The sequence below is a fragment of the Lytechinus variegatus genome, chromosome 11 (genome assembly GCF_018143015.1).
Source record: "Lytechinus variegatus isolate NC3 chromosome 11, Lvar_3.0, whole genome shotgun sequence".
Classification (NCBI taxonomy): domain Eukaryota; kingdom Metazoa; phylum Echinodermata; class Echinoidea; order Temnopleuroida; family Toxopneustidae; genus Lytechinus; species Lytechinus variegatus.
This window is the reverse complement of record NC_054750.1, coordinates 16,721,431-16,749,194: the sequence shown is the minus strand read 5'-3', so window position 1 is coordinate 16,749,194 and position 27,764 is coordinate 16,721,431. Positions and strand designations below refer to the sequence as shown.

Genomic DNA, 27,764 nt, shown 5'->3' with positions numbered 1-27,764 from the left:
TCCATATTCCAATTTCAATAGATAATCTACTTGCAATGTTTGAGGAATATGTCACCAGTGTGTTTTCTTGAATATTTATTACATGTTAGATACTTATTTGCATAATATGCAAATGACACTACAGACACTGAGCTTAATATTAATGTTTTCAACGTCCTTAGTGATAGCAGCATAGTAATTTCAACATTATTCAAATTTTCAAGCAGTCAATGAGAGAAAAATCACAATATCTTGACATTTTTTTCCATATATGGATGCTTATTTGCATATTATGCAAATGAGGTAGATTTGTTTGCATTTTTGATTAAAAACATTAAATAAAGTTATTTATCATAAATTTCCGCTCAAATAAATTTGTTTTGGACACTTAATTTGTAATTTTTGGACTATTTTCCTTATTTTTCTAACTTTTTATGGCTAATTTGCATAATATGCAAATTTCATAAATTTCCACACCTTGGTTTTTTGGGGACTTTTAATATGTTGTTCAGGGGACCTTCCTGGAAAGCACTACAGTGGAATATCAAGTGTTGCAATTAGTGGTGGGTCAAACCCTATATTGACTGGACTAATAGGTTTTCTTCTCACATCTGTTATTCTCTCATTTTCATTTGTTTCACTATTGACCATTTACAAGAGAGTTGCCACAAGCTATTTGCATTAATTATCAAATCTCTCCCCCACCCCCTCCCTCTCTCTTATAAGAAAAACAAGAAACATGAAGGCACCATTTAAATGCCAATAATATATACTTTTATTTATAAATGAGAATGTTTTGTATTTGTCAAAGTCATTGTTCTCAGGAAGAGACATTAAAGTGTGGTTACCGTTAAACATGTATATATTTCTTCCAGCGCAGCTAGCCTCTTCCATACATTATCTTAAACGTACAAAAAGCGGCGGGGCTTGAAGAAGATCGGGAACCCGTTACGTCTCACTGATTTACGTAAGAAAGCCTTGAAAATAACAAAAGGACTTCACGGCGTTCTTGCTTGCTTTAATAGCATTTAACCTGTATATAGGGTATAAGTAAAAGTTTCTTTGAGAGAAACAGCAGCCAGAAGTGGTTTACTTAGCTTCCCAAAGCTTTCTCCTGAGCGGATGCCAGTGTCCGAACGACCCAAACCAAGTTACTGTGTAGGATCTATAATAAAGCCATATTCTGGATCTAGACGGGCCAATATACGGACCAGGTCCATTGCAGCTATGGGTAAGTAAACTCACAATCGAACTGCCTAAAATAAACACGTAAAAGTAAAACTGTATCAAGAGGTCCACTACAAACATTTGCACAGCTTAAAAGTACTTGGTCTTTTTCTCGAACACGTATTATCACATGGGGAGCCATCCACAAAAGAGTATATAAAAAGCTCATATTTTATGAAAGTATCTCTGAATTTGGAATAATTTACACGGAATTTTTTATTGGTAAATTATTTATTTATTGGTAAATTATTATCATCATTCTTTAAGTTTTTTTCAAACACGAGAGCCTTCCCGTATTGTCACATGGGGAGCCATTCACAAAGAGTGTATATCAAAAGCTCACATTTTATGAGAGTATCTCTGATTTCGGAATAATTTACGCAGAATTGGTAGGCTAAATTATTTACTTAATCATCATTCTTTAAGTTAATCATAAGCCAATATTATTCCGGAAATCAAAAAAAAAAAACGGTAAGCATAGTAAGTGCACAAACGACGAGTTTATTTCCTGCCTTAATAGAGACACACTAAAGTTAATGCGAAGTTTACATACATATACCTTGACTTGCTAGCAACATTTCTTGTCAATCATTTGGTATGAAGGTATTGATTGAATGATGTAAAGTAATTGAATCTGTGTAACGGTATATCCCACTGAATGAAAGTTGTGAATATTGATTCGCTAACTTTTCTTTAGAAGAATAGCAGCTGCTGCAACCTCTTACGAATGTTTTTTTTTTGCGGTAAGAAATTCATTTTCAAATTGCCTTAAAAAGGAAAATATGTTTGGAAACGTTCAACGCAAATTTTTAATCAGATCGGCCTATCTGTATACAAGAAACATGTGTGCATATTGTCGCTATCATTGGCGAATAAAATATATTTTTTGCGATATCGTCTTACAACCGTTTAAACTTGCTTATGACTGTTTTGATAATATTTGGCATTTTATATAGCGCTTTATCAATCTATACGACTGTTCAATTTCGCTTCACAACTATTATTACCCGGTCACTGGATTCATAGCATTTCAAGCAGCCTGTTAGGCGTACACTTGCTAAACCAATCACAATGACGGTTGTTTCCTTCTGGTACCCAATTAGCACTTGGATGAGAGTGGCAACGTGGATTGACGCCTTGCCAAAGGGCGCTAGGCCATGGTGGGATTCGAAGACACGACCCTCTGATTACAAGGCGAGAGTCAGAATCGCTACACCACAGCACTTCCACTGTTTTGGAACGCTAGTAATCGTTTGCAGATATAGATTCTCAATTTTTTAACAGATCTAAAATTTCTTTGCAATGAGAAAACTGCGGGAACCATGAAAACTGATAGATGCTTATACGAACTTTCTTGCAAACTTTGCGACCCTTTTGCAACCTTCTACGAACCTTTGCGAAATATGAAATTCACTGCGTTTCGTAAGCATTCGCCGCTCGGTAAGCGGCGAGATCATCGGGAAACAATTACGAGACGTCGTTCTATTAAAACCAAACCTATTTAAAGTTAAATAAACCTTTATAGAAAATATCTTATTGTACAGTGGTCGATAAATGGGCCCTTCTGCCTAAAATAGGCCCTTCTGTAAACAATCTGGCCTTTCTGCATTTACTGCATGTAAAGGACAGGATATATCAAGTTAAAACAAAGATCGAAAGTTGGAGAAAGAAAACGAATGTTTCATTTGTCAACTTTCCTCTCACTGGTTATTGATATCATTTTTGTTCATATTCAGAAGATATTTTTAGAAATAAACAAACAAAAAATATTCCGAATCGTATACTTCATGCAGTCATTGGTGAATATTGATGAGCGCTCTAGGAGACAACTGAATGTTCCTTTTACGCTCTTATTTCTATACAGTCAAATTTGATTTGGCATTGTGCCATTCAGCTGAAAGTAAACTCTTTCGAAAATGAGTGAAATTACGAATCATTTCGAATTGGAATGGTGTAGCATCAGTTGAACAATCGCATAATTCCCAGTCAGAAAGGAGTCAGAAAGGAGTTGAAGTAGAGTTGGCTCCCATGCAGCTTCCGACATTCCGAGTCAAACTTGACTTCGGAAATAAGATTGTGGCCTGCCCCCTTTCCAATGCGTAAGGAAATGGTTGGACACTAGCGTCTTATTTTCATGGTAAAGGGCTGAAAAGAACACAATTCACTGATACTGATCGCCTTAGTCTTGATCGGATTGCACTAAACTTTCGTTAATCTCATCTCAGGTCAGTGGCGGAGCGTGACCCGAAGGAGACAAATGATTGGAAGGGCACTGTATTCTTTGAACAATGCTGTGCCCCTCCAATGCTTTGTCTCCTCCGGGTCACGGTCCGCCACTGTCTCAGGTATTAAACCGTCTTCCGAACATAAAAGTAATGTCGATAGAATCCCGCCTTTCATGCATCAATGTCAGAAATTAAGTAAAAATTCTCCCTTTAACTTTACCATAATTTTTAGAACACAAGAAAGATGGTTACGAAAAAAATGCTAATGTGCTACATGCAATGACATGAGTTTCGAATTTGTGTGTCAGTCCTTTAGTAGGTTACTTGTCGTGCGTTTCTTTTTATTTTTAGGAGCTTCCAAGAGTTTCTGAGGATTTCATGAATAATTCAAGGGAAAATCAAGGAGATGTCATGAATTTACACTGAAATTCAAGATTCCATTTCATAAAGTTTGGTCTAAACCAACACATATATCTCTTAAATTTTTGCCATAAGAGTGGATCATAGAACCCCATAATCCTTGTTCGTTTGCTTAGAAGCAAAATAACTATCATCGAAAGATATGAATAATCAGTTTACAATGTATTTTCACTGTTTTTACCAACTATGTAGGCATATTTTGCTTTATAAACATAATTGTATTACTTTTATTGGGGTATCAATTTTAGTAGCTTTTTCGAGTTAAAATCTGATGTCAATAAATTGCGCCTGTAAAAGAAATGAAAATCAAAGTGAGAAATACGCCTTTCTGACTGGAAACGCCGGGGTTTTTTTGTTGTTGTTGCTTTCGGTTACTACGCAATTTTTCATCGTTTGAGATTGACTTTATCAAAGTCCACCCCTCACCTCCCATGATTTTTACTTGGTGAAAAAATAAGAATAAAGATGAAGAAAGGAAGTAGAATGATAAAATTGGAAAGGAAAGTATATATATAGTGATAGGGTCCATGTAAACACGAAACAACCTTTTGATTTCTTTAAGAATATCTTGTTCCTCAGAAAAGAACTAAGTTGAACCATGCATGGTTGAACATTAAAAGCAAATCATAAGCACGGATAGCAGTACCGTCTGGAGAACATCGATTTTTATTCTTCTTTACCATGTTTACCCTCGACCAAAACAACCCTGGACTGCTGACACCGCCTATGTTTTCCCCCGGACGTTCAGTTCTAGATCGTGCAGTTACTTTCTTCTGTTCATCTGAGTTGTTTGACGACGTTCCCCGGTTATGTTTGTGCGCATCCCTATCTTCTCATATTTTACGCCATAAGGTAGTAAATTAAGTTGGTTGTTGAGATATATTAAGGCGAACACACATCTCACGATCGCTCTGCGACCCGATTTGGAATAAAACGAAGTAAAATGTGATGCTAATACTATGTAATGTTCGAAATCATCTTACGAATACAGCTTTACAAAACTTGTCAGCTCTTCCTTATGTGTACTCTAATGAGACTGCCATCTGATAAAACAGACTGAAGCTCGAGAATGTCAGTGACAAATTCCCAATGCTGTTCGCATTTTTAAATCGCCAGAACTTTTCAGAGTATAGTATACATATTCTTTATTGATACGCATTCTTGTAACTTTGAAGCATAATCTGAAATACTCTTTCATCCCTCTATAGAAGGAAACATATTACGACGAGTGCTGGAGGTGATGAAATTCGTGGCAGTGGTTATCTCTTTTCTGCAGTATACATCTGCAAGTACGTACAATATGTAAATTGTGTTGTTTGTCACTTACATGTACTCGTGTTGTGTTTTGTTTTTATTCTTGCTACTCTATCATTAGTTATCATAATAGATAAATAGATATTCCCGACTTTACACTAATTGCCAATTCCGTTTCAACTGCTTAAAGATAACTTGCTTAATTGATTAACATGGAATATTTTCTTCTTCTGAATAAAGTTTATTCATGGAAACTCAAAGTGAAGTAAACATAAACTAGAAAAAAAAGTTCATTCCTTTCTAAACAAAGTAGGCTACGATCAGAGCCGGTGATCAGACCAGTGTAAACGTTATTGATCGGGGAAAAATAAAGAATCCAGAAAAAGACATCACACTAGAATCGCTAGATTTCTGAGTGTTGTTTATTTCAACAAAACAACTATTTATAGCTTTAACTTCTGCTTAATTTTTCCAAATTACCTGTTCCTTTTAAGTATTAAGTATAATTTTAAGTATTCAACCACCTTGGACCACATCGGAGAAAATTGGGATCCATGGGCAGATGAGCTGCACTGGATCATTCCGATTTCCTTATTTCCATGTATGTTTGATATTTATTTTTATATTGTTTATTTTGCATACCTGTATTTTGCTATCCATGTTATGGAGGCGTACATTTGTTGTTTTACTTATGAATTTCCGATGATAGATACAAATACAAACTAATAATCCTCCTTCATCATTATCATCATTAACATCATAATCGATTCCCTGACCAGATGCCGACACCACCACAATAAATCTCGGGGAAGACGCTACCACTGTCATTTCGTCCCCAAACTATCCATCCAACTACAATTCGAACCTCGACCTCAATTGGGTGGTTACGGCTCCAGAAGGTTACATCCTCGAACTACAGATGCTAGACCTGTCCCTCGAGTCCGGATACGACTTCCTTTGCATCGGTTACGGTCTCGGTCCCGATGAACCTGGTTCCTGGGAGCTCCTGAAACTGACCGGTTCGGATATCCCCAGTGGAACAGCTACACCCGGTCACACGATGTGGCTCAGAATGACGACGGATGTTTCAAACGACGACCAAGGCTTCAGTGTTCGCGTGACAGCCATGACCAATCCTGGTAATATTATATCATATTCAAGGTTAAAGGTGATGACCATCCCATCAGAAAGTTGATTTGAATAAAAGGAAAAATTAAAGTGAAGCAAAATGCTGAAGGTGTCATCAAAATTTGATGTAAAGATAAATTAACTCTTAATCAGAAGCACTCGAACGTAACATAAAACTTTGTTGTCTGAATATATGACAGGTATTATGAACATAAATTTGTGATTCTTTACTCTACGTCTAGTATTATTATTTATCTACTTGATTATATATTTGAGCCGTTAGAAGAACTAAACACCACATACCACGTACCTCACGCACCTTGAAGTTAGACAACTTTATCATTCATCTTCTACACTGCTAATTTCAGGATGCAGCAGTGATGAAATCGAGTGCTCCAGTGGACTCTGTGTCAGCGAATCTGTAAGATGTGATGGAAATAACGATTGTTTTGACTTTACTGATGAGGAATACTGTCGTAAGTTTTGTTAACACTTTTAGTTCTCATATGATTATCAGAGCTGCATTGATTCAATGTGTTATAATATAAAATGCTCACTACATCTTACGTATTTCATATTATATATAATATCCAGGTATCTTTCAAACTCTTGATTTTTTTCATTAGGGATGCGCGTCCTTTGAAAAAAAATCTGTGATACTATACGGTCCAAAAAGAATAAAAGGAGACCCCCCCCCCAGTTTCAGATCCGAGATGTATCTTGATACGTCGATACCAAGGAGAATAGATTTTTTTTCTTTTATATCCCACCCATCTGTCTCTCCCTAACTCCCTTTCATCTCACACTCGATCGCGGAAACCCTTATTCGATCCCCTCTCTATCTTCATCCATGGACCTTCTAGTAGGTCCATGCTTCATCCACCCTTCCTTATTCTCTTTCAAACACCTCTTAATAATAATAAAAATAATAATGATGTCTTATTGAGCGCACACACCTTGGATATAAATATTTTATACATATAAACAACTACAAAATATAGATGTAAATGAAGTCGAGAAAGATATCTTAAAACACTATACAAGTACCGTCTTACACCATCACCCACTGAAATTCCCAGCTACATCCTTGTGGGGCCTGGTGCCATCGTGCTTGCTGTTCCATTTAAGGGGCGAGCCCCTTAAACCTTCTCTTTATCCCACCATCTCACTCTCTCTTTCTCTCTTGTTTTCTCTCATAGGCAAAATACACACACGCACCCCCTCACACAGACACACACACCCTTCTACACATCTTGTACATTTCTACACACGTTTTTTAATTCCTTCTCTTTCTCTTCCTTTACTCTTTACCTCCTTCAAATCGCTCTTATGTTATCATTTGATTTTTCTCCCTTTTCCGCACTGTTCTGCATCATCGTCAGATTAAAAATTATTTGTCAGCCAGTGTTCCACGTATCCCTTCATATCCTGCATAGGCCTACCAATGAATCCCTAAAGTAGTCCCACCTCTTGGCAAGCAGCAAGCAAAGAGTAATAGTCATGATAGTGAAGTACCTTCCCAAAGTTTAATGTATAGCAAGTACTTTCCTTCAAGAGTTTAGATGTACTATGGCCTAATAATGATAGCTTGCAAGCAATTACTATTTTTATGCATTCTACAATCGGCATCTTGACTCTTCCCCAATTTTTAATGAAAAATTATCTCTATCCTTCTATTCATCCAGCTATCTGTGAACAAGTTCGATTCGATCCCTGTCGAGAGAACCTGGCCTACAATTTGACGTTTTTCCCGAATCGCGATGCAGAGTCGGCTGAGGATGCACAAGGAAGCTTCACACAAATCGTAATGAACAGAGAGATTTATTTTGATGGGCAGTTTGTCATTAAAAGGGGAAATAACAAAAAAATAATGATAATAGTGTTGTTGTTGTTGTTGATGATGATGATGATGATGAAAGAATTAGTATGACGAGTACCATCATATTGATTATTACAATTCTGATGAGATTCGTCATGTTTAACATGTTGATGACTCTAGTTCCAATGTGTTTTCCACAATCATAGGCTGCTGCTATCTCATCTTGCCACGATCTTCTGTTCCCGTTCCTGTGCTCTGTGTATTACCCAGAATGTCCCCACAACGGCCCAACCCATCGCATGTGTTACTCTGACTGTATGGCAGTCACTGATGCATGTCAGGCATCCTTTGAGCAAACCCTCGATCGTCCATGGCCTGTCAACTGCTCAGTGTTTACCGATGAACAGGAAGAAGATGGAAGCTGTTTCGGTCCTTCTGGAGGTACAAATGTACATTTGTTCTCGTGCATCATGAGTGTATTCAGAAGCCCTAATGATTCAATACTTTACAAAATTTCACGATTCAGGGTAAAACATGGAAGTTCTGGCACATTCAGTATTCTTGTCCGGGTGACCTTCGGAATGAGGTTTGACGGTGGCACTGATGTTATGTCTCTAGTAACCGTTTGAGAAATACCATTTAAAAAGTATCAAGTTTTATGTTCTATTGACAAATCCTTAAAATGACCAACCATTCTTTTTTTGTACCGCCGTACCCCATTTCCCTTAAATTTTATTCAACTTCTTGAAACCACTCAACCATGATAAATTGAGATCATCTGTTATTTTTACATCTTTATTATGAAGTACAAAGTGGATACCGAATCATACCAGGAGGATTCCGCACATAGGGGATCGGATATATTAATGGAATTCACCAAAGAAAATGGAAGGCAGGACTTATCGGTCGGACCTCATGTTCTTTCACTTAATTCGTCAAGTCTTGACCTTTCTTGACTCCTCCTTTCTGGAATTCTTTCTTTCCACTCAGTTAATGCACAGACTATCATACTTCCACAATACCATAATACTAATCGCTTGATCTACTTATAATTGCTTCCATTCTGCTTCATACTCTGATGTCGAAGCTTTTAATTTACAATTCTCTTGTTGACGCAACAGTAAAACGAAAACATATCCACTATTCCCCAGATCTTCTTGATACTGATATTTGCGGGACTCGTCCTGGATACGTCCCGAGCCAATACAGGATTGTTGGTGGTATTAACGCGCGCCGAGGCGAATTTCCATGGATCGGCTCGCTACGAAGTGGAAGTGAAGAAAGTGATGAATATGGCGGACATATTTGTGGGTCTACCCTTATCAGCTCCCAGTGGGTTCTCACCGCCGCTCACTGCGTGTAAGTACATGATATCAGGACAGCCGTCAGGTTCTTTATGTCGAAAGCTGGTGAACCAGGACAGCAGATGTCCAGAATATTCAGACCGGGCAAAAAATTGCAAATACCTCGTTTGTCCAGAGTCCAGACGACCCATTTTTGGTTCACGGAGGTTGTTTTTGTCATTGAAAGGCTTTTGACAAAAGATTTTCTGCATTATAAGAAAGCGACTGCCGTAGTAATTGCGAAAACTCTCTAATGCAGTTAAATTGAATCACCATTGGCTTAATCAGTAAAGGTATTGAACATACAAAGTCATCAAGATGTACCATTTTCTGAATTTTTATTGAAGAAGTCTCGGATTGCCATCGGCATGATATTGTGTTGGATGACTTACTATTGATCAAGTAATACATGTCTATTTTAGTTGTATAAACTAACGAATCGTTATTGATCAGCATAACGAGATATCCGTCAGTATAACGAGACGTATTATTCCTATAATACAGAGTAATGTTCCGTAGACTTATAACCTAGGTCAATATGTTATTAATTAAATTCTGCAAAGCAACCATTCCAGCTATTTATTTAAAGTGTTATTACCCCCAACTTTCTTATCCCCCGCTCCATATGTCTTTCATAGTGAACTCTACGTAGACCGTGTAGTTTTCGGGAACACGTACTTGACGAGTGACTCTGACGCCGAGGTATCTGTCGAGGTGGCTGACGTTTTTATACATCCCGAGTACGACATCTACAATATCCTTAATGACCTTGCTCTGATACGACTTGCGGAACCTGTAACCTTCAGTGACTACGTTAGACCAGCCTGTCTGGCGGAATCCTCTGATGAACTTAACGCCTATCGTCGTTGTTTGATTGCTGGATGGGGAATTATCCAGGAAGGCACAGGTATGCATTCTTTCCTTACAAAAATCGTATACCATTCCCTATGCTATACAGGCAAATTTCGTATATGGAACAAAGGGCATTGAAGTATGACAGAGCAGGGGCGCCATCCCAGAAGAGGGGGCGACCACCCATAGGCCCATGAGTACAAAAAAATGAGAAGGGGGAAACATTATAAAAAGGAGTGACACAGATCATGCAGATGTAAATCTATAGGACTAATCCTTCAGAGAATTGAGTACCCCTTATGATTCATGTGAGGAAGAAATGTCAACGCAAAGCTAACCTTCCCCTTCCAAATTACCCTTGGACTGCCCGTATACACGAGACTAAAATAGCAGTGTAGTCGGAAAGGTAATTCTAGGCTATTCCTGGTATACTCAATACAATTTTATTGTACTGGAAACATTGCTTGGGACCATGCATGAGCCAGTCACAAATTGTTTTCTTATATCGTGAAACATCTCAATGTGAATTCAAAAAGGATAATATCCAAAAGCATTCCATGAGTCATCTTATTGTACCGATGTCTGTAAGGTATTCCAGCAACATTTTTAAACATTTTTCTGGCAATTGAAGGGGAGGTCGGGAATGTTTGGAAACTGCAATCATCTACAAAGCTATTGCTGGAAGGTCAAGCAGTATTCCCAGTAACACAGGTGAAACCAACAGCTCTTAAGTTCTTTACTATAATGTACCATCGGTTGAAGTCGACTAGGAGACGCTTTCTTCGATGTGACTGCAGCATTTATACAACATTTGACTTGCCTTTTGGGGAACATCAAATAAATGTTGCCCGCAACAGAATCAAATTAGCCCGAGCCTTTAGACGAGGGCAATATGGTTCTTTAAGGGAAGAAAAAGGTTCGAGCACAAGCAAAACATTATGCAATAAAACAAATAGTTGCTGAGTCTTCATCTTATGCTGAGCTAGAAATTTCTTTCATTTAAATAAAATGCTTGCTAGCAATTGCTTTTTTCATGCATCAGACCCACTGTCACCTAGCTTGAGGAAGGCAGTCGTCAACCTTCTTGACCGAGAATGGTGCGATTCCGAATTCTCGTACAATGGAACACTGACAGAAGCAACGATATGTGCTGGTTATGAAGAAGGCGGCATCGATACTTGCCAGGTATTAAGTGTTTTATTTTGCCTGAGTTTTGTCGTGTTTTGGGTCGGTGTATATAGCAGGAAGGTCGAAAAGCATGAAAAAGCATCAATACAAAAGAAGGCAATTACAGATACACAGGACATGTTTTTCATTAGTTAATTCAATCGGATGCTCGTATTGGGCTTTCATTTTGTTCTGGACTCTTTCTAAATGGGTCCCTGGATATAAAAGATAAATTCTTATCCTTAAATCACTATATAATAGTATATATGTATATACCTCATCAGGGGCACGTGGGCTAGGAAGAACTCTGGAATATGACCTCTCTGTAGATCATGTTTTCCGTCATTAGGAACATTACACTGCATGTCAGGTAGGTCATGGCTTGGGGCAATTAGGAAACGTTTTAATATGAAATCAACATATGATTCAGTTGCAAATCATCCTTCTCACCATGTATATCCGTCTTCTGTGTGCTTTTGTAGGGAGACAGTGGTGGTCCTTTAACCTGTGAAGGTGATGACGGTCGATGGCACTTGGTAGGAGCAACAAGCTTCGGAAAAGGATGCGCGAGAGAACTCTTCCCTGGAGTTTACACCCGAATCTCACCATTCCAGTCATTCATTACAGCAGTAGTTTCGGGGGGTAAGCTAATCACCAAGGACATTTTTTACATGTATCTATGCAGTAGATCTACAACATACTGAAGAATTCCCACGAAAAGACAATAACAACAAAGATGAGGACTGCAGAATAACGCTATACATCTTTATATACAGAATAACGGGGGTCGAATTATACTGTAAGTTTTGAGATGGGGGCATGCCCCCTTGTTGTTGATGCGAGTTTATACAAACACGTGGATATTAGACCCATTTTAAAAGAGGACTTGTTCCTCCCAAGACATCATTTTCCATCTAACCAACCTTTTCTCGAAATATCCACGCCTCTGATTTTTCGAAGGTTCCTACGATCTATGGCTTTCAAACCTTGATATCTTTATGTCTTTAAAAAATCCTTTTTTATCTTAGCATATGTACTGATATATTCACATGGAGTGTAATTGCATATTCCAACGTTATCAATTGCCAATTTCTGTTAATTTAATGTACAGAAAATTAAGGTTTCTGCCAATACGAAATCAAATATTACTGATTATATTTGTTTCAGCAATATCACCTGGTGTTTTTGAAATCAACCTTGAGCGAGGGACACCAGTGACCATTACGTCTCCGAACTACCCCTACCCGTACAACGTTGGCGATATCATCGTCTGGAAGGTATCGGCACCTGTCAATCACAGCGTCCGAATGGACATCGTCGACTTCGCTACTGAGCCTGCTTACGACTTTTTGTTCGTTGGTGACGGACTTACACCGCTGACTTACACTGAGCTTGCCAGGCTAGACGGCTATGATTTAAGACCAAGTTTGACGTCACATGGCCGTCATATGTGGATGAAGTTCAGCAGTGATGTATTTTATACAGAGAGGGGGTTTGAATTGACTCTGAACGCTGTGGATCCAAGAGGTAATTATCCGTTTCTCCCATGCGTAATTAAAGAGCATTATTCATAAATCTTAAGCAGTCTCGAAATCGTTACTTAGCATTAAAAGCAGCTTCATCATATTTAATCCTAGATGATCCCCGCCGATTTCTTCTGGCACATTTATCGTCTGTTTTTCTAAATTTCTTTATTTTTTTTTGTTACAGATGATAATCCCGTTATATTGGTGGATGATACAATGGTTCAACAGATCCAATCACCAGACTTTCCTCTTGAACCAAGCAACAACTTGTACAATGTTTGGCGGATCAAGGCTCCTCAGAATTACAGCGTGAGGGCGCACTTTGAATTCTTCAATCTAACCTTTGGGTCTTATCTAACAGTAGGCCACGGTCCTAGTCTTCTAACTTCCTCAATCCAGCGGGAATTAACTGGGAGTGAAATACCAGAAGACATAACATCCCCTGGCCAGGAGATGTGGTTTAGATTTGTGACCGACAATGGATTCACCAGCAGAAGAAAACGAAGAGCGGTTGAGCCACTCACTGGAAATGGGTTCTTGGTTAACCTCACTGCAGAAAGGACAGAAGGTGAGTTTTTATGCATCCTTCCAATTTAGGTGATTGCTAAATGTTTTCTGGAATTGTCCTTCCGTCGATCCGTCGCGTCGTCTGTACAGTTTTGGTCTCGAAAAGGGAACCGTATTCTATATGATGTATGCATTGTGGGCGAGGATCATTCAATGACACACGAATACTACATACGTGAAATTAACTCGTTCTCGCTAAAAGCAAATGGTAAAATCCCGGAGCAAAATAATCAACATCTAACACAACTCCCCCAAATAAAAGTTTTCAGGTTCTCACTTTGTTCCTGTATGCAAATATGAGTAACGATCTGTACTGATCTGATTGGATTCGAGGGATTAATAGGGCATTAGAAAAATTTCCTATTAGAAAATTAGAAAATTTAAGAATTTTGGAGTGTAATATAGTCTAAACCTGCAATGGTAGAGGCATAAATTGTGAGAATGTGCTATCGAGAGTCCATAGAGAATCCAAAAACTTGTAACATAAAGTTAAGCTATCGATTGTTGGGCTGATTTCCAAACTTGATTCCATTGATTAGTGTGTAAGATCGATCGCGCATTACAAATCAACCCTACGATTAATACGTATATGATACCATGGTTACTGGGCCAGCGAAGTTCACTAGTTAAAAGATTGCCTTCTAGAAATGACAAAAAGGTAATCATTTGCTTCAACTTGTCGTACTGGCAAGAAAAATCGATCCCCGAGATCATCTCTTGATGATGTTGAGGTGCCGTGGCCGAGTGGCCTAAGGCGCCTGACTGTACATGGAGAGTCCGGCGTTCGATCCCCGGCCGCGGCACCTATACCCGAAGTGAGCAAGTCATTTAATCGACAATGCTCTTTTATCCTGCTTTCAAATAAATGGAAATGCTACATGCATTGATGGTTACTAGGTGTGCACTTGTTTAAAAAAAAATGAAAGAAACCTCCTGAGCGCCTAGCATGTTCAACAGCGTTCGACTTAGTGCAATCTGATATGATACGGACAGTAAGCCAGTTCGTAGTTACTTCCTGCGCAGGATCAGAAGAATGTCACTGATTTGAAGTAAAATACCACGATGGTTTGATAGTCAATGAGACAAGCACCAAAGCAAAAACTTTGAGGTTTTGATTATTCATTTATTCTTTTTAATTGGGTGTTTAGCGACTAGTATTTAACGGTTGTCCAATGTGCATTGTAATAGTAACATGCTAACGCATTCAAAATAGAAATGAAAAAGATGTCTTCATCAGGTCTATACAATCCTTTTTTTCTTTCATAGAAAGATTTTATTCAGAAATCAAACACGAAAGCAATTCAATTTACAAAAGAATCATGAAGCGAACATGTTTACAACAACTGTACTTGCGTACTATTATCTAATGATATGACAAAATTATGATGTTTTTGACTGAGAACCCTTTCAATTTCACAATAGCGTTTCAATACGCTCTTAAAAGAGCTAAAACACAACCGATTGCCCTTACAACGTGTCGAAAAAATGAAATATTTAGCATAAAGAATATAACGGTTTACAGTAGAGTTTTGAGCGCCAGGGCAACCAAACAAAAATAAATTTTTATTCAAATACACGTTATTGTTCAAATAAGAGGTTTGGAAGTTTTGAATAAATTGTTGAGTTACAGGGTCTATAAATTGTTGAGTTACAGGGTCTATACAATCCTGATATGTCAGATATGCTTGCACAATATCTTTCTTTGAAATCTGCCTATCCTAATGGAAGAAAGGAGAGGTCAACTGTACAAATTTACTCATAAGGTAACTACGAACTGGTCTATTCAAAGAGAACTTTAGAAGAAACCAATTGGTAAAAAGTTACCCCAAGTTAATATACTTCCAGGTGTCAGTTTCAACACCATCGCTTGTTAACTGCAAGTAGCTGGGTGATAAAAATATGACATGACATTTTCATTTGTCTTATTTCACTCACCTTTTTTTCACGCTTCATTTTCCAGATATCAATGAATGCTCGAGCAACCCGTGTGACAATGGAGGAACTTGTACTGACCTTCTTGGAGGTTTCCAGTGCTTCTGCCCAGATGGGTTCAAGGGTGAATACTGTCAAAGCGGTATGTACCCACCTCATTCCCCTTGATAGACCAGGGTCACGTCTTACAAAGTGTTGCATTTTATCCAATCAACCTTAACTATGGCAATCCATTGCTGTCATAATTTTTTATATGGGAAATTCGTACAGATCAGAAGAAAAAAAATTGACAGGAGATATGTATTCTGGTTTTGGAAGTTGCTGGCTTTCCACAGCTGTGATGGATCGGATCAATCGAAAGTCACTGTAAGACGGGTTCTGTAAAACATAGGATAGCAATAAATTGCAGAATAACAATTACCAATAAAGCTCATGGATGCATTGTCATGTTTTTCATATACTTGTATGTATCTCTCACATTTAGAATTACTCGCTAAACAATTAACTTACAGAGCCCCCGACGGATCTTATATACTATACTATCTACTATACCCTGTGGAAAGCCACCCCTGCTATAATTCATCTTCCAGAAAATTAACGTGCGCACAATACATTGAAGAAAACAAATTATTATGATTACATGTAGTATTGTTCATTTGAACATGTCCTGATACAAAATATAGATGACTTTTATACATGGTAAAAACAACTGAATGCAGAATGGAGCAGTGTAACATCCTGGACAGGGGTGATAAAAGCATAATGAATAAATATTGCTCTGAAACATATCACCCCCCCCCCCCTCCACATATATCACCACGTACAAATATCAAACTTACAAAACAAACACATTACAAAGAATAATCAACTAATTGTTAGGTGAAATTTCAAGACTTCTATAAAAGAATTAGAATTATGAAAATGCATGAACTGATTGTTTTAAATTTGACTGGAGAATGGTTGAAAAGATTACAAAGATTACAAAGATGGTCTAATGGTCAGTTGAAACAAACTGACTGGTCAAAACGATGACGCATACAACAGTTTTTATATTTAGTGTAGACTGATTTGAGAAATGCATGCTGGCTTTCCATTGTAGAGATAGTTTACATCGGTCATAGCTTTTCATAAGATAGACCCGATATTTTTATTCCATTTTCAAGACTTTTGACATAGTCTATAATTATAAGTGTGGTATGATTCCGACATTTTCTGTATAATAAATATTTTTTTTGCTGATCCCCGTGTTTCAGGGTGCTGAACACAAATCTGCTTGTTTCGAAATTACCAATGCTGTCTCGACGGAATAATATCACCTGTAAAATGATTGGTGAACATGGCATAATGACCTAATCTGTCAATTTCATGCTTCCAGATCAATAAAAATGATATTTCCAGATATTAAGCTCATCACAATATTTGCAAATGGTCCGTTGTCATGGTAATGATCTTTCGCCTTAAGAATACAAAATTTGATTGAAAATAAGAGAGTCTTAATTTTTTAATTTCCCCTCATTCGAGGGAGCTGATTATGGACATGCTTGTTGCTAAATTCAAACATATCATCTTAGGTCATTGCCATGGCAAACAGACAACATTTTATTGGCTAAGAAAAATATAGTGGAAATGTGATTTAAGACGTACCTCGTAACTTCCTGTACATCATCTATCACGCCTTGAACGGTCTTGGGACTATTCCTCTAAGAAGACGCAAAAAAGTGTTCGTAGTGGAAGCGTGTTTCATAACATGTGCCGCTACCAACTTCCCAAGAGTAGGCTTGAAAGTTTATTAATAAGATCAGCAGGCGACAATTAATGGTGTAAACCCATTATGGTCCTTATGTGGAAGAAGGAACATGCATGTATGTCAATCTCGATTTGGTGATTGTAGCATTGCTGGTCATGTACACGTACGCGCTTTCCATCATCGATGCCAAGATCGGTACTATTAACACTCCAGCAATTACACCTTATTAAAGGACAAGTCCACCCCAACAAAAACTTGATTTGAATAGAAAGAGAAAAATTCAACAAGTATAACACTGAAAATTTCATCAAAATCGGATGTAAAATAAGAAAGTAATGGCATTTTAAAGTTTCGCTTATTTTCAACAAAATAGTTATATGAATGAGCCAGTTACATCCAAATGAGAGAGTTGATGGCATCACTCACTCACTATTTCTTTTATTTTTATTATATTAAATATGAAATATTTCAATTTTCTCGTCATTGTCATGTGAAATGAAGTTTCATTCCTCCCTGAACACGTGGAATTCCATTATGTTTACATTTTGTGCTTCAGGCAATGAGGTCCTAATTATCAAATTCGTAAAAATTAAAATTGAAACAATAAAAAAAAAAAAATAGTGAGTGACGTCATCGACTCTCTCATTTCAATGTAACTGGCTCGTTCATATAACTATTTTGTTGAAAATAAGCGAAACTTTGAAATGTCATAACTTTCTTATTTTACATCCGATTTTGATGAAATTTTCAGCATTGTGCTTGTCTGATTTTTCTCTATTGATTCAAATCAACATTTTTCTGAGGTGGACTTGACCTTTAAACACTCTTTCGCTGCACACGTGCAAATACGTTGATGATGCATGGTAAGATGTCGACATTCGGAATCATCAAACTTTCAGTGAAAGTGAACAAAAAAAGTCATTTTTTGTTTTCAAACCAATGACCTGCAAAATTGGACAAAGACCCGTACGGTTTTTCCAGTTGGCATCAATTTTATCTTGTCTACCCAATTTTGGCTCTCAAATTTCATTACTGACGGATTATCTAATTCTTATACCTTCTGTAATTTGACACGTGTGGTGTTTCATAAAGTAAAATCAATTTTAATTCAAAATCTAAACACACTGGAAAACCTTAATTGTCAGAATTACCTTTGCAAACACACACAAGTTATTAATGGCCATATGGACAATGCATCTCTGTCAATCAAAGCACATGATTGTTAGTGAATAAAAACTTTCCATTGCCGACCATTTCATAAAACTGTGTCCCACACTCTTATTGTTGAATACACTTGTTGAAGTGACAACAAAAAAACTTCTCTTTTTTAACCTCTCCAAATTCAATCCTAATATGAGATTTATATTGCTTTTGTCTTATTTTTTCCCTTTCTTGTGAAGAGGTTGACGAGTGCATGAGCAATCCATGCCAAAACAATGCCACTTGCGAAGACAGAATCAACAACTTCACATGTATCTGTCCTAGTGGTATGACTGGTGTGTATTGCGAGACTGTCGTGGGTAAGTACTTATGATGAACATGAATCCTTCTCTAAGTATGAGATTTAAAATAAAATGTGATGAAACATTCTTCCAGTTTTTTAATCATTGAAACGTATTACAATGAAGAAAAAGTATATCTCTTTATCAGCATGATTAGCAACAGCGTAAAATTAAAGAGGATTAATCGAAGGTATTTTTTCAATTTATTCAATTCAATTGAACATTTATTTTCTTTCGATTGGCAAAACACAAGTTACATCCAATTTCATTTAAAATAAACTGATCAATAATATAGTAATATAAAAACGAAAGTAAATACTGTCATTTATGTACATGGAACGTGTGGAAGAAGGCGTAAAAAAACCCAGAAAGCAGCAGGTGCTTGTGTCGGTAATACGCCTGAAAGAGTATGCAACAAAACTACAAATACCAAAAGAAAGGGCTAAGAGAAGGGAAATAGAAGAGGAAAATAAAAGAGTTGGTGAGGCGAGCAAGTAGAATAATTACTTTCTGTCTGTTACAATAATAATATAATTTCAATAATTTGACGATTTATAACACGGTTCAAAGCATTTCACGTTTACCAATAGGAAATGTAAATTTCTTACGTGAAATCACAACTCTGGGTAAATAATACACTGTATAACGTCTTTCCCTGGACCTATCCTAAATAAATAAAGTCTTTAAATTCTTCTGATTCAATCAAAAATATAATTAAAAATTTCGTTTCATTTTAATTAAGATAAGTTTTGAAGGGATAATTAATAAATATAAATCCCCTCTCGATGTACGTCTGATTTCAATTCACCACCATCTCTTTTCATAAAGCACGATTGATGACCTTTTCTTATAGTCGATAATATACCCCAAGATCTAATCGGTTTTGACTTAAGTCCTAAGAATGGGTTACCAGCCTATCCTAAAAGCCGTTTGTAACTTACGAACATATTTATGAAACATGCACCTGGTTTAAATTCACTTTCTTTAAGCAGATCCATGTTGTGATGACCCCTGTACAAATGGAGGTACTTGTATGACAGTCGGACTAAGTTATCAGTGTCAATGTGCTTCCGGTTTTACAGGTCCACGATGTGAAACAGGTGCTCTATTATTAGTTGACTGGATTATGCATAGATAGTTTTGTTCATAGATCCTAATATTTAGTTTATGAAAATCTCTTTTCATATTTTGTTGTTTCTTTCACTTCCTCTCTTCGTGCTACTTAAGAGGCTGCAGCTCAAGCTAAAACCAGGGTTGTTATCTGTATCCTCTTGAAATGGTGCTCTATGAATAAAGTTATTATTGTTATCATTATTGTAGTTATATGCTAAGTAACACCCTTTTCAAAGATATGAACTAAATGACGCTTTGTTTATTTATTTTCATGTATTGACTTCTGTAATGGTATCCTATAATCGTCTTCCTAGTAATATATAGATTGACGAGGTGCAAATATCGCCACACCCTGAAGTTGAGTTTGTTACCTGAAGCAGACATAAAATTATATTGGTTCAGTTTTGAAAGAACGCTTTTTGCTTCGGGGGGGGGGTGGAAATGTCTTTTAAGGTAGAAACTCTGCTCATACAAGGAATTCCTATATAGTTCGTAAACAGGCAATCATCATTCCATCTCAGAGTACCCTGAACAGATATTTCAACCCTTTATAATGCTTGAAATATTTTATTTTCATGATAGGAATAAATATACCTTTTTTGTGAGCATATCCAGGCTAGCAAAATATACACATTCCCCCTGAACTTGCTAATTTTGATACTCATTTGATACAAATTTTTGATACTGGGCGCGCTGAAAAAAGGGCACAATTTTACGTGAATTTGTTTACCAGAATTACGTCCACCTTGCCCACGATGGCTGCATCCTCCCGGGATCGCGTCACTGTAAGACAACGAATTTATTTTTGACATTGGTGTCCTTACGTCTGTTAGGATTAAACTTCGATTACTAAAAAAAATAGGAAAATATCGCCCTGCACGGTACCTTCACTCCCCCGTCCAAACTTAGTCCACCCTCAATTTTAACAAATTACTATGGTGGAGATCATCAACTTTGCACTGCAGAGTTGTGGAATAAATGACCTCATCACACTTTGATCATGTGATGAGAGATTGGGGAATGCAGATCTTTCCAGAGGGCATGGTAGAGGGTAAAAGGGAAACGCTTAGACAACGAAGGACTTGGTTTGGTATCAAGAAATAGACGGGTCTTAATGATCGGTGACTGAGAACGATTGTTCGAAACAGCAGTTGATGGGCATAGCCGCCAACCGCTTACAAAGCGACGGCATGAGATAACGACGATGTCGCCTGTATGTGAATACTTTTAAATCCGGTAATCAAGACAGAAAATCAAACCTTTTTTTTCAGTCGTTGCATGCAGCAGCAACCCGTGTCAGAATGGAGGCTCTTGTTCACCTAGTGGGGCAGGGTATACGTGCATGTGTGCTTCTGGGTTCACTGGGCAGAATTGTGAGACCATAATGATTGGTAAGTTTGTTACAATAATAGTCTTGACAAGTAAAATAACAGCTGTATTGAGTATGACGTTTGCATGTATTATGCCATTTTCAACTAAATCGTAATTCATGTTGCTGTGTTCATTTGTTAAAGATGAGCTCGGCCTTGCATTTATATGCAAATTGACGACGAACACTGTTTGAAAAAATAAAAGAAGTTCCTGCAGCAGAGTCTCGAGAACACCTGTAATCTTACCGAATTGCGTAATAATCATTCTGTAAATTCATAAAACAAGAATTTTTCTGCAATTTAACAGAACAGGTCTGTTTAAAAAGGGGAAAATGGTGTTTTATTCAAGGAAATTTGTAAGATTCCATACATCAAATACCAATTTCCTGTAAGATTACGCAATTCGGTAGATTACAGGTGTTCTCGAGACTCTGCTGCAGGAACTTCTTTTATTTTTTCTAACAGTGAAGGGCATATTATAAAAATGTTATTCATACCTTACAAACCTTGGTGAAGAATCTTAACACTATAAAAGAGCAATATTACCACGGTAGTTACAACCAATGGCAAAATAGTTGTCATCTCCCTCACCACCATCATCATCCTCTGCATGATGTACAGGAAGAGTACATTAGCTAGGGAGGGTTTCAAGAAAGAACTTATGGTACATTTTATCCGACAAGTCCTGTTTTATCGAACAGTTGCCATAGTAACGGCGCTTCTAAGCCAATCACCATCATGGAAAGTTGTCAGATCCAACAACTTGCCAAAGTATTGATGAAACGCTTCATGTAATTCCCGGTCAACGATTTTTTTTTGGGGGGGGGGGGGTAAGTTCATGTATAGGTGATTACTGGGCATACCGGCGTATGCGTGCGAGTGGAGATTGCCGAAGAGGGGATCTTGCCCACTTAGCTTAGGGATTTACCCAAAGTAAGAAGTGAAAATTGTTGCTTATATGATGCCTCAAACCCGACAAGTAATTATTTTTGGACATTTTAATTGCCAAACCAGAAAGTATCTCTTTTGAATATGAAAGATGGTGCTTGAAGCCAGTGACCTTCTCTTTTGTTGATCCAGGTCCTTGTCAAAGCAACCCTTGCAGTGGAGCTGCCAGCTGCGAGGAATATGGGGGAAGCTATAGATGTGTATGCAGGCAAGGATTTACCGGGTACAACTGTGACATTGGTAAAGAAATGAATTGATATCGGATTTGAATATACTTAACACGATATACAGTAGGAGAGCAAGAGGGGAAAAGGATGAGCAACCACTTAAGAAATACACTGCGGAAGCCTAGAAGTTGTTGTTTTTTATATTTATAAATGACTTAAAGAAAATATGAAAAGTCACCTCGAACTTGCTGAATAGCATAGTAATCTTTCTACCTGAAATACTAAAATTGTCCTTGATTCCACTCACGTAGTCTTTAAGTGCATGCTAGAATGATAACAAACTGATCATCGACTCTTGACCACATTCGTACCACAAATACGTTACTAAAGAACAAAAAGATAGCAGTATGGTCCGTATTTGTTGTTTATGATGATAATTATAAATTGGTTCTTATATAGCGCATAATCAATTAAAATTGCTCTGTGCGCTTTGTACTAATTGCTCTCCACTATTACAGTTACACTACAACAAAAATAAATAGGTTTTCAAATTTCTTTTCAAAACAGCCATGGTAGAGCTCTTGACGCCGCCACTTCGTGTTTGGGCTGCCGAAGTAATATCTCAAGTTAAAAATTTAGCAAGTTCTGAAAAGTAAACATCCAAAAGTTGAAAAACATTATTCTTGTTAGGATTTCCACGTCATTTACGTCACGCGGATATACAGGGGCGGTGGAACGGTTTTCAAAGTGAGGGGTGGGGGCTGACCATGCATAAAATCACAATTCTAGGATCATTTTTACGTTTTTGTACACGATTTTTGAAAAAAATAAGTGGGAGATGAAGCCTCCCAGCACAAACCTCCCCCACCCCCGCTTGATCCGCGGCCCTTGATAAATGCTTTCTTTCTATTCATTAAAAGTATATTTTAGGCAAACGTATGTGGATCTGGTTATGTAAATTCGCTTTTAAAAAGTAACAGCTGATGTCTCGCATGGCACATATATCCTTTCTCCTCTTGAACATTGAATTTCATAACGAGATTAGATTATACATTTCCACTTTTACATTCGCCCTTCTAGATGTTAACGAGTGTTCAAGTCTTCCATGCCAGAATGGAGGTCGATGTATCAACGGCGAGGGACGATACACCTGTCAATGTCGTACGGGATACTCCGGCGTCAACTGCGAACAGGGTAGGTACAAACCCTTCAGTTTAGACGTATCAGATAGTTTCTCGAACTTTGCTATATTTTAATTGCATGTTTCTAATTGCCTTGTCGATTGTACCAAAACGACTGCATCCTGAATACTGGACTTAAATGTATTATAAACGGGAATTTTCAATCTGGCAAAGTTGGTCTAATGATAGGTTGTGAGATGAGACAAAACGTTAAGTAGACGGATCTGGTGCAGGGCAATTGGTGATTTATAAATGTGCTATTACAAATGCTTAACACCGTCATCCTTTTTTTTTTTACTGTACACCATTTTGACCTAGTTAAATTTCGTTTGTTCCCCTTCACCAGTTGGTTACTGCGATTTAGAAGGGGAGTGGTACAACGAATGCAACGACAGGATTATTATCACCATGACATCTAGTGGACTTCTTCTAGGAGAATATATGACCAATGAAGAGATCACTTTAGGCTTCTCTGGTAAGAACATATCCTGGTGGGAAGAAGAAATATATGCCACGTAATGTGTTGTGTGGTCATATCATATGGCAACCACTGCGTTTAATGAAACAAACTCGCATTGTGAAATCTAATATCATAACTATATCGCAGTTACCACTTTTCAGAATGAAGGCCACTTCTCGCTAGTCATAATGGGAGAAGAGGGCGAAGACGAAGAAAATAGTGTTCATTACGACATGTTCATACGCATCCCGATCAAATGATTGGCTGAGATCTATCATGTGACCGATCATTTATTCAAACTAACAGGGAAATTTGCGAATTACGTAATGACTAGTTTTATTGGGCCAGTCATGGTTTTGAATATTGTCTCTCAAATAACAAGGATCCAAATTGCTATCTTCCAGAATATAATAATTATATGATATCTTACAGGACATATGATTATTAAACATCACTTAGCCAGGGCATTATTACATGCACTCGCTACCTATTAGACACACTCCAACGCCTCTTGCTATGCCTCGGACATAATTACCTCATGTATGTAAAATACCGATGCCATCAATGATAAGTATTATATTCCCTCAAGGGATTGATCACACAGTTTATTTTCTAATCCAATTCCCCTTAATTTTTTGTCATAGCACCTACAGTAGTGGTGGGCTATGCCAACCAGAACAAGGATTTCCCAACCTTTGGGTTCCTAGTCGGTAGAAATAACGGTCAGTCTACTACCAGCTGGTCTGGTCAATGTCAACTCTGTGGCGGGGAAGAAGTCCTTTATACGACTTGGACGACTGCCATTGAAGCAAGCACGTGTTCAGACATCAAACGATCTACTCGGTAAGCACTGCTTATTACGATTCATATGCCTTGCACTACAATTGAAAACACCACCAGGAATTCTCAGAAAATTCAAAAAGGTTAAAACCAATGTAGAAGAATATGAGAGAACACCATGTTTGATAACATCCATCAACGTCTCTCCCTAAGAGGAGAGGAAGTTATATTATCTTGAGAAAAGTACTGCGGTTTAAAAGTCGATCAGTGGCAGCTATATATTTATACATCGATCGAAAGCCAATGTTATGTCTTTGAAAATCACAATTCCACAAATTATGAAAGTGCGTTTTCAGTATTTTGTTTTATCTTATTTGTGTTATGGTAGATGCACAAATGACTAGCTCTACTTTTGACCGAACGCAGTACGTATTCGAAAAGAAACCTATAAGATACTTTTTGAGAAGGAACAAAATCTTTAAAATTAGAATGAAATGTTTTTCAGCCTTGAATGAATAATTTTTAATTTAATATAAAGGTAGTTATTAGTCTGCTGGTTAGTCTGCAAATATAATCTATCACGTATATATGACGTACAAACAAATATAGTTGACAGTCCTCTCTCTTTTTTACTCTGTTTCTTCACATTTCTTTCAGATTGGGGCAAGACAGATGGACCCGATATCGGCAAAGTATAGCACCGCAAAGAAATATTTAGCAAAGTTGAAATCACTGACTCGTTTTCTTAACTCCATTTTAACTGTAACAGTGGTCTACGGGTAACTAAATTTGACTCAAGCCTTCAACAAGTAAGGGTCGATTTACTATTTCAACTTAAACCATGGACTACGGATAGCCACATTTGACAAATATGATAAATAGTTGATGATCGTTTTACTACATCATATTTTAAACCTTAAGCATGGATCTGAGTTACCAAATGTCACTCAAACAGTTGATGTAAATTTATTGAAATTGTCTGGCATTCATAAGATCAACGGTTTCCCTTATCGTTTAACCATTAGAACGGAATGCAGTAAACATATAGAAAATAAAATTTAAACAAAGGTTTGACACATTTGGCTTCCCATAGGTTTGGCAAAGATTAAGACTGTAGGTTGATAAAACCATTGGTCTGGGCATGGTCCACCCAGGTATGTATGCAATGTGTATAAGCAATTTGGACCATAAATATATTTGAACATGTGGGCACTTCATATTTTTTTTTACAAATTATTGCAACTACCCACAGGTCTTTCGGGTTCTTCAGAAATCATGTTTGCCTCATTTCTTAAGGATTCTAAATGTTTTTTGGAAGGTTATGTCCGTCAATGAATTTTATGTGTAAATATTGTTTTTGACGACTTTCTGTCTTTTTATGATATCATCATAATCAGTCAAAATGGTAAACCCACAATTACACTTGTCGTGAAAATCACACCAAAACGTCACGCGAGATTAACCTAAATCTTAAGAGTCAAAGGAAGGATTCTTTGACAGGTAAATACCAAATATCGTAAAGCAAACACCAGAAATTCGCTTCTAACATTTGCTCTACTTGCGTCATAATGAAATGGCTGATTGCACAATAATACACATGAATCTGCCTGTGTTAACTGCAGTAATATGTTCGACTTTGTCATGAACATATTTTGTTTGCATATTGTGGTGTGAAATAATGCTTCGAGTAAGGTGATTGATTTAAAGGGGTACTACAGGCTAAGAATTCATCAAGAAAAATGCTGTAAATTTCAATAAATCTGATTGCAAATAACGAATTTATTGAATTTTAAAGTTATGCAATATTTCTGGGAAACAGATATGTGCACATCGTCATGAATATTTATGAGGTGAGCTGATGATGTCAATTCCCCACGTTCCCCTTTTTCTTGTTTTATTACTTGAAATGATAATCATTTCATAATAGTAGAATAGTAGAATAAGTAGCTGCAATAAATATAACGATAAATCATTTGTCAATCAATTTTTTCCATTCTTTTAGGAAATTTATAAAATAAACATAATTTCATCTGATTAAAAATAAAATAACAAGTGGGGATGTGACATCATCGATTTACTAATTGAATATTCATGAGAACATGCATAGATCTGTTTCACCAAAATTATGCAAATATTAAAATGTCATAAATTTGTTATTCCTCGTACGATTTGGATGAAATATTGAACGTTTTGTCTGTTAAAATTTTCTTTTTAAGTTTAGAGTAGCCCTACTAGCGTACCTAAGGGGGGGCAGTGGGCAGACTGCCCCCCCCCCCCCTCACGAGTCGCAACTGATCCCTGACGAGCAACAAGTGGGCCCCTCTTTTGAACTTGAAGACCCCCTCTTTTTTGCTTGTCAATTTTTTGGCGGACGAAATTGCCCACCCCCTTTGGAAAATCCTAGGTATGCCACTGAGTAGCCCTTTAGGCCAATGCAGAGTCTACTGAAATCATCAGCAAATTATTCATGACGCGGTAACAGTGTCATGACGGAATACATTATTAAATTCATTTTGTTACTATCTAAGCTACATACATTGCAAGTTTATACACGGCACAAACTAATGTAGCAACAAAAGTTTCAATATTGCACCTTTAAAAGATGCTGCCCCACGTCACTCTGATAATGGAGGTAGAATCATTTTTTACCTTCCTGTTTTTGTGGTATACCTGTAAATGGTGCTCCAAATATTGCATAGGTTAACATTCTAAGTTGAACAATATCGCAAGAAGGTACATAGCACGCATTTTCGCTCAAATTTCGCGACAAGTACATATGAAAATGAAAATTGTTAAAGAAAGTGGACTTTTATCTCGCCTTGTTTTTGTAATTGTTTAGCAACACGGATCTTTTGGAAATAAAGTTGGCAGATTTTTATGATGATAAAACTGAGCTTAAAATAACTATTTAAGCGTTGTTGTATGTGCCCTCACTTTTCAGATCACGACTGAATCCGCCATTGTTTTACACGAGTTTTAACTGTTTGAACTTTGAAAGTATCATCTGAAATACAAACCATAATGGCAAGGCTCTATCAGTTTATCATTATTACTTTA

The 27,764-nt window shown here is 37.2% G+C and overlaps 1 protein-coding gene across 4 annotated transcripts; it reads left to right on the top strand.

Moving 5' to 3' along the window:
* Window positions 1–983: 983 nt before the first annotated feature.
* Window positions 984–26,389, top strand: LOC121424322. 4 transcript variants are annotated; one of them, XM_041619956.1, is made up of 21 exons: window positions 984–1,210; window positions 5,060–5,140; window positions 5,885–6,244; window positions 6,602–6,709; window positions 7,919–8,037; window positions 8,259–8,493; window positions 9,204–9,411; window positions 10,034–10,302; window positions 11,290–11,432; window positions 11,897–12,056; window positions 12,582–12,941; window positions 13,125–13,508; window positions 15,468–15,581; window positions 18,587–18,706; window positions 19,678–19,788; window positions 21,073–21,192; window positions 22,252–22,359; window positions 23,367–23,480; window positions 23,814–23,942; window positions 24,572–24,770; window positions 25,365–26,389. In XM_041619956.1, the coding sequence occupies exons 1-21, from the start codon at window positions 1,102–1,104 to the stop codon at window positions 25,423–25,425; spliced, it is 3,612 nt and encodes a 1,203-aa protein (XP_041475890.1). In that variant the 5' UTR covers window positions 984–1,101; the 3' UTR covers window positions 25,426–26,389. The 4 variants fall into 4 exon arrangements, with proteins under 4 accessions (XP_041475890.1, XP_041475893.1, XP_041475892.1 ...); XM_041619958.1 differs by having other exon boundaries at window positions 987–1,210; window positions 5,063–5,140; XM_041619957.1 differs by having other exon boundaries at window positions 987–1,210; window positions 19,681–19,788.
* Window positions 26,390–27,764: the final 1,375 nt, after the last annotated feature.